The sequence below is a fragment of the Dufourea novaeangliae genome, unplaced genomic scaffold, assembly GCF_001272555.1.
Source record: "Dufourea novaeangliae isolate 0120121106 unplaced genomic scaffold, ASM127255v1 scaffold8, whole genome shotgun sequence".
NCBI classification, from domain to species: Eukaryota; Metazoa; Arthropoda; class Insecta; order Hymenoptera; family Halictidae; genus Dufourea; species Dufourea novaeangliae.
This window is the reverse complement of record NW_015373923.1, coordinates 3,276,723-3,289,569: the sequence shown is the minus strand read 5'-3', so window position 1 is coordinate 3,289,569 and position 12,847 is coordinate 3,276,723. Positions and strand designations below refer to the sequence as shown.

At 49.3% G+C, this 12,847-nt stretch overlaps 1 protein-coding gene across 2 annotated transcripts in view; it reads right to left on the bottom strand.

The window, feature by feature from the left end:
* Window positions 1-12,847, bottom strand: part of LOC107194996 (protein similar) — a 38,403-nt gene that overhangs the window by 1,594 nt on the left and 23,962 nt on the right. The window contains exons 8-14 of one of the 2 annotated variants that reach the window (XM_015584732.1): window positions 5,051-5,594; window positions 4,705-4,951; window positions 3,463-3,812; window positions 2,768-3,006; window positions 2,525-2,673; window positions 1,855-2,429; window positions 151-198 (exon numbers count right to left, since the gene is read on the bottom strand). In XM_015584732.1, the coding sequence (XP_015440218.1) occupies window positions 181-198; window positions 1,855-2,429; window positions 2,525-2,673; window positions 2,768-3,006; window positions 3,463-3,812; window positions 4,705-4,951; window positions 5,051-5,594 (2,122 nt within the window). In that variant the 3' untranslated portion in view covers window positions 151-180. Of the gene's footprint in view, window positions 1-150; window positions 199-1,854; window positions 2,430-2,524; window positions 2,674-2,767; window positions 3,007-3,462; window positions 3,813-4,704; window positions 4,952-5,050; window positions 5,595-12,847 lie in introns of those variants that run through there. The other variant, XM_015584731.1, reaches the window with a different exon arrangement.

The following is a 12,847-nucleotide window of genomic DNA, read 5'->3' as shown; positions in this document are numbered from 1 at the left end:
TACCCTAGGTCTCTTGGCGCCAGACTTTCAAACAAAGTATTCGCTAGACAAACGCGGAAACAAAAAAAGGAAAAATCGTTTTGCATTACGGTTGCTCTATATTGCTTTATATACTTTCTATATGTATATATGTATTGTGCTACTGTACTTGTAATTTCTGGTCACAGATGGATACAGTTGTTAAGAACCAGTTCGAGGCTGGTGACAACACCAACAAGAACAAGAGAAAATCGAATTTTAACGAAAAGAACAAAAAAAAAAAAAAAAAGATAAAGAAACCGAAGCCCTCCGAGTTTCTGTGATTTCGTAGCTTTAATTGTTCGCGCGAGCTGTTTCTCTCTCTTAGCGAATCAACCAACACGGAAATTGCGATCACCTGCGTTCTGTGCTTGCTGCGTTTCGTTGTGAAGAGCAGGAAAAGTGGGAGACATTTTTTTTTTTTTGTAAATGACAAAACATTGTCCACCGTGTTGCCGATACAGTCGTTTCTTCCTGGGAACTTTCGAGCGATGCTACGGTTCTCGTAATTCCTGCCGCAGACTATTTATCGACAAAAATCAGTGTTTTAATCTCGTCAAAAAAGCGACTGTCTCTAGCACGCGACAGAATATATTGCAATCACGAGATACATAAACTACTCGAGGATAAACCATGATACTACATGTGCTTATTGGTACACGGTACTTTCGACGAACAACGTAAAAGTATCTTTATTTTATCGGTTTGTAAATACAGAAGGGATTCTAGGGCGGTATCTTCGTACTTAAATCGCTTTATACACAAGAAACACGACAACCCAACTATCAGCGATCATTGCAGTCGATAACGATCGATTATTACTCTTTTATTACCCCCCATTTAAGATGTACAGTTCATAACCACGAATCAGCAATGTTCACTCGAACTACCGACTATAATCGCGGGACGAGCAAAATACGAAAGATATTCTTGGGTATGGGAGCAATCGAAAGCTCGACGTATCAGCGTCTAACGGTCAGACGGACTTGTTGGGGGAAGGGGGACGGGATGGAGCAGGAAGGGCGAGCAGAGAGAAAAAAAGGAGGAAACGAAACGCAGCCAGTTCAGATGATTTTCGATGTTCAACGTTCAATGTATTTTTTGTTTTCTCTTTCTTGACAATCTTCAATCAACAATTCCATATACTTTGAAAAGTAGATTACATAACGTGACTTTAAAGGAGCGACACGGTCGAGAACGGAATTCCTGACGATCCTCGCTTCGCGCACACGCGCCCGTGACGAGATATTTTGTGTATATATCTGTCAACTTCTAAAAAAAAAATCGTTCTTGGTCGAATCGCTCTCTCGGTCGCTCGATCTCCCTAAAAAACATTTGGTTAACGGACGAAAACGCGAACGTATCTCTCGTCCCCTCTCTCTCTCTCTCTCTCTCTCTCTCTCTCTCTCTCTCTCTCTCTCTTTCGCTCGAGATCCAGCGATCCTCCGAGGGTTCTCTCTCTATCACCGTTTTCAACTCGCCTAAAAGCCTCGCGCGCAAAATTCATCTGCCCCGAAGAGGGTCGTCGATTTGCAACCGTCGCGACTCGACGGTGTACTTCATCGAGCCTCGTCGTGACTCTCGGTTGTGTAAAAAAAAGCAGAGTTTCCCGAGGTTTCACGATCTTGAGGGCCGGCAGTAGAGCTACGCGTCTCGGCGATCGACGATAGGAGAGAGAATATATATGATGTCGATGATCGTGCCGGGGGAACGGCCGTAGACATTGGAGAAACGCGAGGCGAACCGCCGGTCGCGGTCGCGATGGCGGATCGTTCACGTGCTCGCGATGCTCTTCGAGGGCTTCGGTTTCGCGAAGCATACGTATCCCGCACTCACGTCGCAGCCGGACACCAGGAGATTCATTAGCACGCTGCTGCAGCCCGGGTTCCGTTCCGTGTTTCGGTTGGTCTCGTCGTTTCGACGGCGTCTGTTATTGCTGTTCCCGGTTCTCCCGCCTCCCTCGCAGCCACCGCCACCTCCGCTGTCCCCTTCGCCTTCCCCTTCGACCTCAGCGTCACCCGCCCCGCCTTCGTCTTCCACTGCTGCTTCCAGGTCCCCTTGTTTCATCTGAGCGTTGTTGCTCTGTCGAGGCGGGTTCAGGGGGCTCACGGTGAACGAATCGCCAAGATAGCGACCAGGACCGTTCCGCTGAACCGTTTGCTGGGAGACGAGACGGCGAAGCAACTGACTGTCAACGATACTCAACGGTTTCTGCGCGGACGTTTCTTGTTGCTTGCCCAGCAAGTGATCCTCCAGGCCCAGCGGGCTAACGCACCTGATCATCGTCGATTCCTCGCATTTGATGCGTTTATTTTCAATCCCCCCCGCGTCTATCGAGCCGGTGTGTATACGCTTGGTGGGTCTGTCCAGCTTGGACGGCCAGTGACTGCCGCCGGTGTCCAGGCTTGTGTCTGAGAGAAGAACGATACCTGAGTTTTGCCCTGTAGTTTCATGGACACGGAAAGAAAAGCCCCTAAAAATACAGCTTCATGGGGTAACCACTTACTTTTTCTAGGTAGTTGACCAAGAACCTGAACCGGATTGACTAGACCGCCTCCGTGATCGTTGTACTTTCTAGAGACAATCTGTTCTGTTTTCAAGAGCTGCGCCAAACTCGACTCGGACGGCCTCTGTTCCTTCTTCTCGTCGATCATCCTACAAGATCAACAACGGTACGGGGTAGTAAAAATGAAGCTTTTCACGAGCCACGGCCAGATACACGCGCAAATTTCGTTCGCGATTTTCCTACCATTTCGGGCAATGTTTCTCCGTGGTATGAGGCGGACTCCACATCACCATCTCATCGCTGATGAGCAGATCCAACGCCTCATCCTGGTCCGACATCGGGATATACGGTGCCCTCAACGCCAGCTCATCGTCGGCTATACTGTCGCTAAGACCCAGCATCAGCATCTCGTCCTCCGATAAACCTTCCGCGCAGCTGCCACCTGTTGGGCTGCCCAACGAATCTATGCTTCGTTCCGGGCTCTGAAAGAAAACGGACGCCCGCTATTGGTCTGTTTTCTCCGGAGGGGTGAGCGCGAAAACTGACACGCATCTCCGTTGACCCGGTTCGGTGTTATCAAACGTATCACCATAGACGCGGTCAACCACACCACAAGATCTACTTTTTCTGATCGATCAAAGTATTTGTCCAGGCCGAGCACAGCCGATGAATCTCTACCCGAATACCAGTCACTTTCTCGTTGGCCTCTATTAGTGCACCGTATTCACACAGGTTGGCGCCACCGTCGCGCAGCAAGTTCAGTTAACCGAGTGTGTATACTCTTATTATTGCACCAGGGAAATACACTTTTGATCGCCACCTCAGGCTGTGCTCGACCAGATAGATAATTCCAGAAATACAGTTGGTACAGTGTCGAATCGAGGGTCGTGAAACGGTGTGTGCGTTCGTGTAAAAGGAGACCAGGAAAGATAACCTACTTGACGGTATTTAGTGAGGGATCGGGAAACCGAGTTTGGATCGATGCTGCAAGGGCTGCTCGGGGAATCCCCATACATGAACGGATCGCTGTCCGCTAGGGGCTCGCCCAGGCTCTTGTTCCGCGTGCTGTCCCCGAGTTCGGTGTCTTTCAACGGATCACCGAAGTCCGCGGAGCGTAGTTCCGTGGCGAGGCCGGCACCACCGGGGCTCAACAGGGGACAATAGTTGTCGTTCCCGAGAATGAACTCGTCGAGCATATCGGAGAGAAATGGCGTGTCCTCGAGGGGCACACATACGTCGCCTGGTGTAGGCGCCAGATGTGTCAAGTCCTCCGGCTCGTCCTTCAGCACTGTAACATACACACAGAATCGTGGCTGGTAGGTAATTCGATCGAGCCTCTCCCCGTGGACCGGTTTTGCTTCCGGAGCGATAAATAACGCTCGTCAACTGTGTGTGCTCTCTCTCTTTGTCTCTCGCCAACACGGAAGAGACAGCAAGAGATTTAGTATCGTCGAGCCACCACGGAGATTGATCGTGCCGGGCTCCCAAACGTTTCCCACAACCGCATCCACTCCCTCCCATCCCACCCACGCGCCCCTTCTTCTCGGGCGATTTCCCCCCGACGTTATCGGCGTCGAGTCGCGTATTACGGTATCTGTTTGCTATATATGACAGGGAACAACAACGTGTATCGGATGATTTTCGTTCCCCATTGACTACCGCGCGTGCAACCGTACATCCCGTCGAAGAGTTTTGTACCCAAGACACCAATAGACGCAGAAAAGAACAGTTTTTTTTTCGTAAAAAAAAAAAAAAACGTCGAGCACGAACATACAGTAAATTTTCGATGAGTGTTTGAAAGTGTCTTAGTTCGGACAACGAAAGGTCCCATGGGTGTAACGCTGACTTTTTAATCAGGTTTAGCACAGTAAGAGAGCTTGGAAGTTTGAAGCTGATGATACTTACTTCAGCCGCATACATGGGCGTAACCAGGTTATCAGTTGGGGGTGGGTGGGGTAATGTAATTTTTTTCCTCCGGGAAGGGATGGGGGCAAAATCCAATTTGTTTTGGCTTCATATGGTCATTAGGTTATGAAATATTTAATGTTCAATGCCGAGGAGCCTCTGGACACTCATCGAGGATTTACTGAATATCGTGAAAACGCGACCCCCCTCCCCAAGAAAGAGTAAAGTTAAGTACTCGAGGAATATAAAAAGATTCTTGTAGAAGAAGCACCCACTCGTAAGGCCTGGATGATCCTCGCTGAAAGTCAAGAAGCCTTTGTTCATGTCCTCGGTACGAGGTGCGAAGATGCTCGCTGTTGCAGTTTGCGGCGGTGGTCTGCAAGTGATCTGTTCCGGTTGTTGTTGTTGCTGTTGTGGTTGTTGTTGCGCGGCGATCGGGGCGAAAAGTTGTCTGGTGACGGCCTGGGGCCTATCACGACGAACCGTAATCTCCGTTGGATCGTATTCCACCGCGGGCTTACCCTGAAAAGACGGACCAGACGAAATCGCGATGAGCCATGTGTGTTGCGTCGAACAACCTTGACGTGCAGCCTTGGAGTGGGAACACGAATATATGTATACCTGGAAGACGAACGGTGTACGGGTGATCGGCGTCGATCGTTGATTACGGTTCTGCTGTCGTCGTTTCGGCTCGTCGTTCTCTTTGAGCGATTCCTCGAGCGACTCCTTGAGCGCCTGCACGCCGACGAACGATTTCTCTGTATCGTGGACCGGTCTCGGGAAGGTGTTATCCTTCCGCGAGCCGTCCTGAAGCCCAACCGGCTCTTTTTTCGCCTTTTGTCCCGCTGCCACGCGGAACGTCGAGGTGGTCACCGCCAACGGTTTCGCACGTTCGAACAATCCTTGCTGCTGTTGCGCACTTTCAGACGACGCGTACTCGTGATCCCCTGCGTCGAACCTAACCTCCTCGAGCTGTTCACCGGCGTCAATCCGCACCTGCAACTTGACCTTGGCCGGTTGTTGAACAGATATTATCTCGCCGATATTCGGTACCGTCGCCGTCACCTTCTTCTTCGACTTCACGACGTTGTTGTTGTTGTTTCGCTCGGTGTCACGTGCTGCCAGCTGACGGGCGCTGTACACCTCATCCTCCCGTTCCACGCCGCTGAAATCAGAAAATCCTACCCTGGTGCAACGGAACCCAGATCTGAACCACGACGACCAATTGTCATCGCGCTACCTTCGACGGTGATTCACATCGATTACTACAGACGTCCGCGAGTTCGCCAGACAAGAGAGGTTAACCCTCAAAGACCACACTGTATCATCCTACCGAATCGACCTCAAACATCAATTGATACATCAAACTCAGACCGTTCTTTAGCCTGTATCTCAAATATATAAGTAATTTAATCACAAATCTTTCGATAAAACATCACAATCTTAATTTCCCATACCTTATCCAATCCGAAATGCCAAGTGTCTTTCGGATGGACGGGGTTACTCTAACCTCAAATGTGGTCTTTGACGGTTAGGTCTCTATGAATCGCCCGTGCAAGATATACCTCGCGGAACGACGCCGGTTCGAGAACCACGGGCTGTCGACGAACCGTGAAACGACACACTGGGACTCTCGAATAAGAATCGACCGAGATCTAGCGTCTTGTACGGCCTAGATAGACCCGCGTTTTGAACGGGCGCGCTAGCTGGCTAAGCCTATCCCCACCCTGCGTGCACTCCGCTCGCGCGGGTCCTGACCCTTGTACGTACGGTGGAAGCACATGGCTGTTAACTCGCGAGTGGCCTGGCCTTACGTAACAATTATATACGCTTGATCGCGAGCGCGTGGGGCAGCTAAAAACGCGTCGTCTGTCCCTCCCGCGGCGAGTATATTGCCACGGTCATATGGCCGTTCCCCGTCGATTATGGGGACATGAATTCGCACGCGATAGGGTGTCCCCTGAATAAGAGAAAGGCAAGATTGCTGTTACCGCCAGAAATCATGATCATAGACAGCAGCACCAGCTACTTTCTTTCTCGGCGCGTTTGACTCCCGGTCTGGGTTATCGCGAAGGTTAAGGCTGCGACCGATCGAACGGTTAAGGAGGGCGCGGTGTGCGTGTAATCGCTAAACGGTCAGAAGTGCCAAGAATTTTCACCAAACTGCCTTCGAGACAAGATTCCCCGGTTAAGGTACGTTTTCACGTGACAGTAAAAATCGCGACTTTTACGGCCACGACACTAAATGTAAATGTTTATGCGTTTATAGTGGCTTTGAAGTTGGGAAATGCAATGGAATACGATTTTTGACTGTTGTACTACAGAGCAATGCTAGTTTACATTAATAAATAAATAAATTTTCGTAAAATTTAATACTACTAGGTGTTACCATTAACGTGGAAAAGACTTTTGGCAGAGAATTCAAAATTCTGCTCCATTTGAATTTTTAGATACTAGCATTTGAAATTGTGAATTCGTGTAAACTTCCGCAGTCTTAGACCTACTGTCCAGTAAAGGCGTCTTGTCGCAACGAGTCATATGAATTTTACTTTCACGTGAAAATATATCCTTTAGTGTTTCGTACAGGCGAAAACAAAAATAATCTACACGGGGCAGGGCAGTCGTTCGACGAATCGTAGAGTGAGGCGGCGGCCCTGCTCGTTCCCCCCGAGCACTAACTGCCTTTAACCAGTCGCAACGGCTCGGTAATTGTCGCAAATTGACCAGCCGGACCCCAAATGTTCGCGAGCGAGCTAGAGCGCGCGCGCGCACGACCGCTCGTGTGGAAATCACGCGAGAGAATCTCGACGATGCGAGACGCGCGTTCGGCATTTCTGCGCGTGAACGTGCCGCATATCGGTTTAAACAAATAAGTGTTATTTCCCCGCCCGATAACATACAGATACTGCGTCCTTTCTCACTCTTCTTCGCGTATCTTGCCCCCCGCACCACGTTTCCATCCAAACGCTCCACCCCCCTCCCACTGCCGCGTTTCCACGATAGCGGAGAGACGAAATTGCAGCGCAGCTTCCAATGTACCATAGTTTATCAACCTTGTTTTGGCTTGCCGCCCGTCCCCCTTGTTCAAAGTTGTTTTTTGTTCGGGTAAACTACCTCTATTATCAAAGTTTCTGAGTGTACTGTGCGTACGATTTTTTAATATTAAAATGTTGGTAGAAAATAAGGAAAATAAAATAACTGGAATGTCTCCCCTCCCCCTTCAATATTTCCCCAGCGTCCATGTTGGGAACCTATGTTTTCATTAGGTGCACAAATTAATTCGTGGCCCCCACAATTAACCTTTAGACGGCCGGCATTTTTTCATTAGGAAAGGTAGTTTCTTCATCCAATATGCACTGCGCTGAGTTTCGAGTTTTGTCAATGTCCCAAAAGGGATTCTCCCGGCAGCCTAACGGTTCATTATCGACTCAGAACCGCCATAATTTTTTCGGTAGGGGATTCGCCAACTGCCCGAGAGATGGCATAAACGCGTAGAAAGTGACGGGGGAATATTTTCCAGACTGGATTGTATTCTAGATTTTTTAATAAAATGTATTTCCATGAGAACAAGGCCACGAATTCATTTGTACACCCAATACCTTCAAGCTGTTTGTCTCTGTGCAGCCACCGGTCGTCTAAATCAATTCTATCATCTGGTGATCGTATCACGACGTAGAACGGAAGCCGGGTTTCCCGCGAATCGATCCGTTCCGACGAAGCCGGGGGGGAAAGAAGAAACGGGAACCGAACGGGAGAACTTTGCGAATCCTCTCCTCTGGTCGCTTGCATAACGGGTTGCCACCGCGATAAAAACACACATACAGACACCACGCGCATGGCGGGACGAGTGGGGGGTTATTTTCGGTTGGGCAACAGCGCAAAGACGGTTTTCTGCTCTCGCGTGTGTTTCGAGGTTGGCTGTTGGCGGTGATGAATCGCGGGGAGCCAGTGTGAGACCACCGCGAGTAAATAAACCCGCGCGCGCGCCACCGCAAGAGACCGTGAACACGGTATGATATGGTTCCGTTGCGAACACGACGAGTATGCAACGACGGTTGCATAAGGATTACACCTTGGAATCGTTGACAAGACAGTCTGGCCGCGAGTAGGTCGGGGGGAGAGTTTTTCGGAGGCTCGCGAGTATATACTAAACACACCACACCAGCGCGTTGCCGGGAATTCTCCCTACCTCTCGGGGACAAGGTGACGTCACATAAAGCTGTATAATTTGGTACGACTATTGTGCACACTAGGGATGTTCGATTTCGTGTCGATTCTTCGGAAGATCGATTACCTTTGGGTAACATGTCATTGCCATGCATAATGCGTATGCACTAACGGGCAAAAGTATGGCACCGGGTTTGATAATTAAAGAAAGAAGAAAATATTATTCCGTAACTTTTATTTTATCGTAACAGAATAATGAATTACTGTTCCCATCAATCGTGAACTCATGTCCTACACTCTCGACCGTTAGTTATATATGGCAGGGAAGTGTTACCCACGGAAATCGATTTTCTAGGGGATCGAACCAGAAGTGACATCTCTGGACGGCACACAAGGCTAAACCCACTACGAAACAAAAACGTGACGTTGCGTCCCCAACGGAAATATCCCCCCCCCCCCAACCTATAATCACTACTACGTCACTCTGCCCTACGCGGCCATGTTTTCGCTATTGCTGGCAATGCCGATAAACATACTCGTCCAGGCGGTAAGAAGTTCACATTTTTCGTTCGCAATAGTAACACACAAATGAGGAACACCAAGAACGGGTTGTTGCACGAATTCGGATCAGTTCGCGAACACCGAAGCACGCGATCAGTCCATCGGGCGAGTAAGACGTCGCGCTAACGAAGAACGTCAGAATCTCGAAAGAAGGGGCTCGACTGGTGCCAACTCGAGAACGGACAATAAAGTGATACTTTGCATTCACGGATAGAGGAAACGCGCGCGCGTTTGACGAGAGACAACGAGTGAGCGAGACGAATGGAATATCGTTTGTAGGAAAGAGACGAAAAGAGACAGGTATATACCGATTGGGTTGAGTTAGGTGCAAGTTAAATATGCGGCCGGTATTGTTAAAAATAGAGTGACGGTCGACCGCCGGGTTACTTGTGCAATCGAGCACGTGGGACCAGCAGCCCACCTCTGCCCTACCTGTATACAGGGTGTTAATAAACATCTGGGACACTTTTATAGGGGTCGGAGGTCCATATACAAAACTAAGATGAAAGTTCATTCGAGGAATCGTTTCCGAGTTAATAATTGTCGGAAATACGGGCGAGATACGCGTGAAGCACGTCCGACGCGTTAGGTTATGTTCTACTCGAGAGGCGGGCTCTTCGATTTGGTGTTCATCAGCTGGTAATAGTCTGTTCGAGTGTGTATAATACATCGCGTCAAACGTAAAATTTACGGCCGTATTTGCAAACAATCAACACAACTCAGTAACGAAACCTCGAATGGAGTTTCGTTATTCTTGATGTTCGTTTCGGATCGACAGGTAGAACCCATTCTGCGAAAGTGTCCCCACATTTTCATTAACAGCCTGTATAATAGCGTACCATCAACCGTACTGTCCACCGTCTATCATCCCTCCGCAAGAATATACATATATTTTCCGCCTACGCAACTCTTCTCGGTCCCGAGGCGAAGAGAGCCCGTTGCCAACGATGATTCTGGCACGGACCGTCCGAGAAGACACCGCGTGCGTGCGTTCTCTTTCGCGGCCTTTGCCTCGTTCGCGACATCGAAGCCCTGAGAGAAAAAAAAGAGGGGGGGAAGAGAGACAGATAGCCTAACTGACGCACTCTTCACTCTCGGGCTGTCTCTCGCCTCTGGTTGGCAATCGAATAAGCGTGTATATCCATGAAAGAAATCCAATCGATCGTCGTGATTGATTGGTTCCCTCTGTTTCGAAGGTTCGCCGACTAAGACAAGCCGGGCAGGTTAGAAGTTGTCACTGCACGCTTCCGCGTCACACCACGCGCACACACGCGAAAATAACACATTCGGCTCGACTCGGTAAACTTCATCGCGGACCGGAGGCCTTGGCTCTGTGTGGTCGGCATCTCGGGTATCGCTTCCGCGACACGGTTCTTCTCGTTACGAGGTATTTGAAAGGCCAGAAACCCGTCGAGTTAACGGAATTCATGATCGAACACGTTCTGCGAGGTGGCCAATGCAACGGACTTTCGGACCTCCAGTATGGGCAAACGATTCGATTAGGCTCGAAAGAGAAATCCCCCTCTCCCCGTCATCGATAACACGATAAAAAGAAATTCTCCCTCTTTTCGCCGGCGTTCCTCATCCGTCTGGCGGCGTGTCGTTACGTAACGGAACGAGGAGCGGTGGTCGAGGGTTACCCTCGTCGAGAATCGATCGATCGCGCGCGGTCCAATCGCGGATCGAGCGTCATCCGTCGGATGTTCGACGGGAGGAAAAATTGACTGGCTGAACGGAGAGCTAACTTGCGCGCGCGCGCGCGTTCGAGTGTTTCATAAACTGCTTTCTTGCGAAGATTCGACCAGTGGAATACACTCGAAAACCGGTTTCCGTCCCATTGGGGGGAAATTCGATAACGTGTCCACGTAGAGGAAATGTAAAAAAGACGTTTGGTCGCGTCCTTTCCTCGTAACACCACAAATCGTCGAAGTATCGAATTGCGGGCGCGTGGAAGGATCATTTTCCATGGCGATCGATCGAAGGCCGCCGTAAACAATTCTCCCCGTTCGGAAACTCGTGGCTCAGATTCCAAAAGAGAAAATAAAACGATTGGATCGTGGATCCAAGCTTGTGCGCACTGATCCAACAGCGTAATCACGACGAAGGTCACGAAATCGATCGAACTCTACAGAACAAACTGTCCAACTTGCGAGGGACTCGTGCGATTTTTCGGCGTACCTTCCGGCAAAAACGAGTCCGCGAATGAGCACACACCACACGGATTGGCACTACGGCGACGGCACTGGCACTGGTCACAAACCGCTGCACAACGTTGCACGAGAGCACTGCCAACGATGTGCTCTCGCCGTGCGTGGCGAGATGAGCGAGCGCAGCTCGGTGCACACGCTGTAACAACGACACTACTGCCGCGGCCGAATCAGAGGCCGAGGCGAGCGCGTGTGTCGCCCCGTACCTCCCCCCACTTGCTTCCCCATTCAGCCCAGGTTCCCGCGAATGTAGTCCCTGCAAATAATCACGGTTTCGCGCGTGTCCCACGTTCGTCGTCGGGACGTATCGCTTCGGGATTTTCGATGGTCATCGACGTCGAGCCACGACGATAGACAAGTAGGGTGAATTATTATATGCAAAAACGAGGGAAATTTACATGTAAAAACGAGTAAATTACAAACACCTACAATAAGAACGTATAAAACCTTAATTTATTTCAAATATTTCCAGAGGGTTTTACCGATGAAAGGAAAGAAAAGGCGATTGTATTATATCTAATAACGTCATAATGTAAATTTTTGTACATAACCGTGGCAAAAATGAAAAAGTTGCCAAACGTCAACGAATTGGAAAATGGCATTAAACGCTCTCGAAATGTTAAAATGATCTTGTGAATCATTTATACGTCATATCATATACACAAAAATACAAAAAAAAAACATATTTTTATATGATTGTTAAATAATTTGGGGATGAAAGGGTTAATAGTTGGACTCAAAACTGTTCGTTCGTGGTGTCATTTACCCGATTTCCGTTGCATATCAACGGGTTCATAAGTACGGAATACGGTGACGAAGAGTTTTGCCCGCGAGCAATTCGCAGGAAAGTTAATCGACCGTCGGGATAATTATGGAAACGGTACCTCTCAACGATCCGCGTGACGTTCGCTCACGGACGGACGAATCGCGAGTGACGCTCCAAAGTTCGCCGCGGGGCGCTCTGCATGGAACGGAGCAACCACCGTAAAATCACGTGTTCGCGACGCGGCGCGACCATTGACGCGCATACAATTTCAAGCATTAACGAATGCTGTTCGCGTGACGTCTTGCACGCCACCTAACCCAAGCGTCGCATTATCGGTTGGAACTGCGCGATAATCACGAGTTCGGTGACTCGCGGCCCGATCGTACCAGCACCTAGATCGATCGATTGAAAGATTAAGTTAAGAAAAAAAAAAGAGAGCGCAATAGCGGTCGGTTCTCTTTCTCCCTCTCGCACAGCTGAAGAACCAATGGTGTCCCCACAATTTGAATGATGAGAAAAAGATCCGACCACTATTGCACTGTGTTGAGGACAGCTCCTCACGTTGGACGAGCAGTCTATCTCAGAGTTGGGCAGAATTCTATTCGAATAATACATAGTAAGAAGCAGCAGTGTCTAAGATAGTCATCCTGACCTTCAACACTAGAATTACCAAACCCGTCAAAGTGACGGGTTCCAGATTTTGTATTTTACAATTAT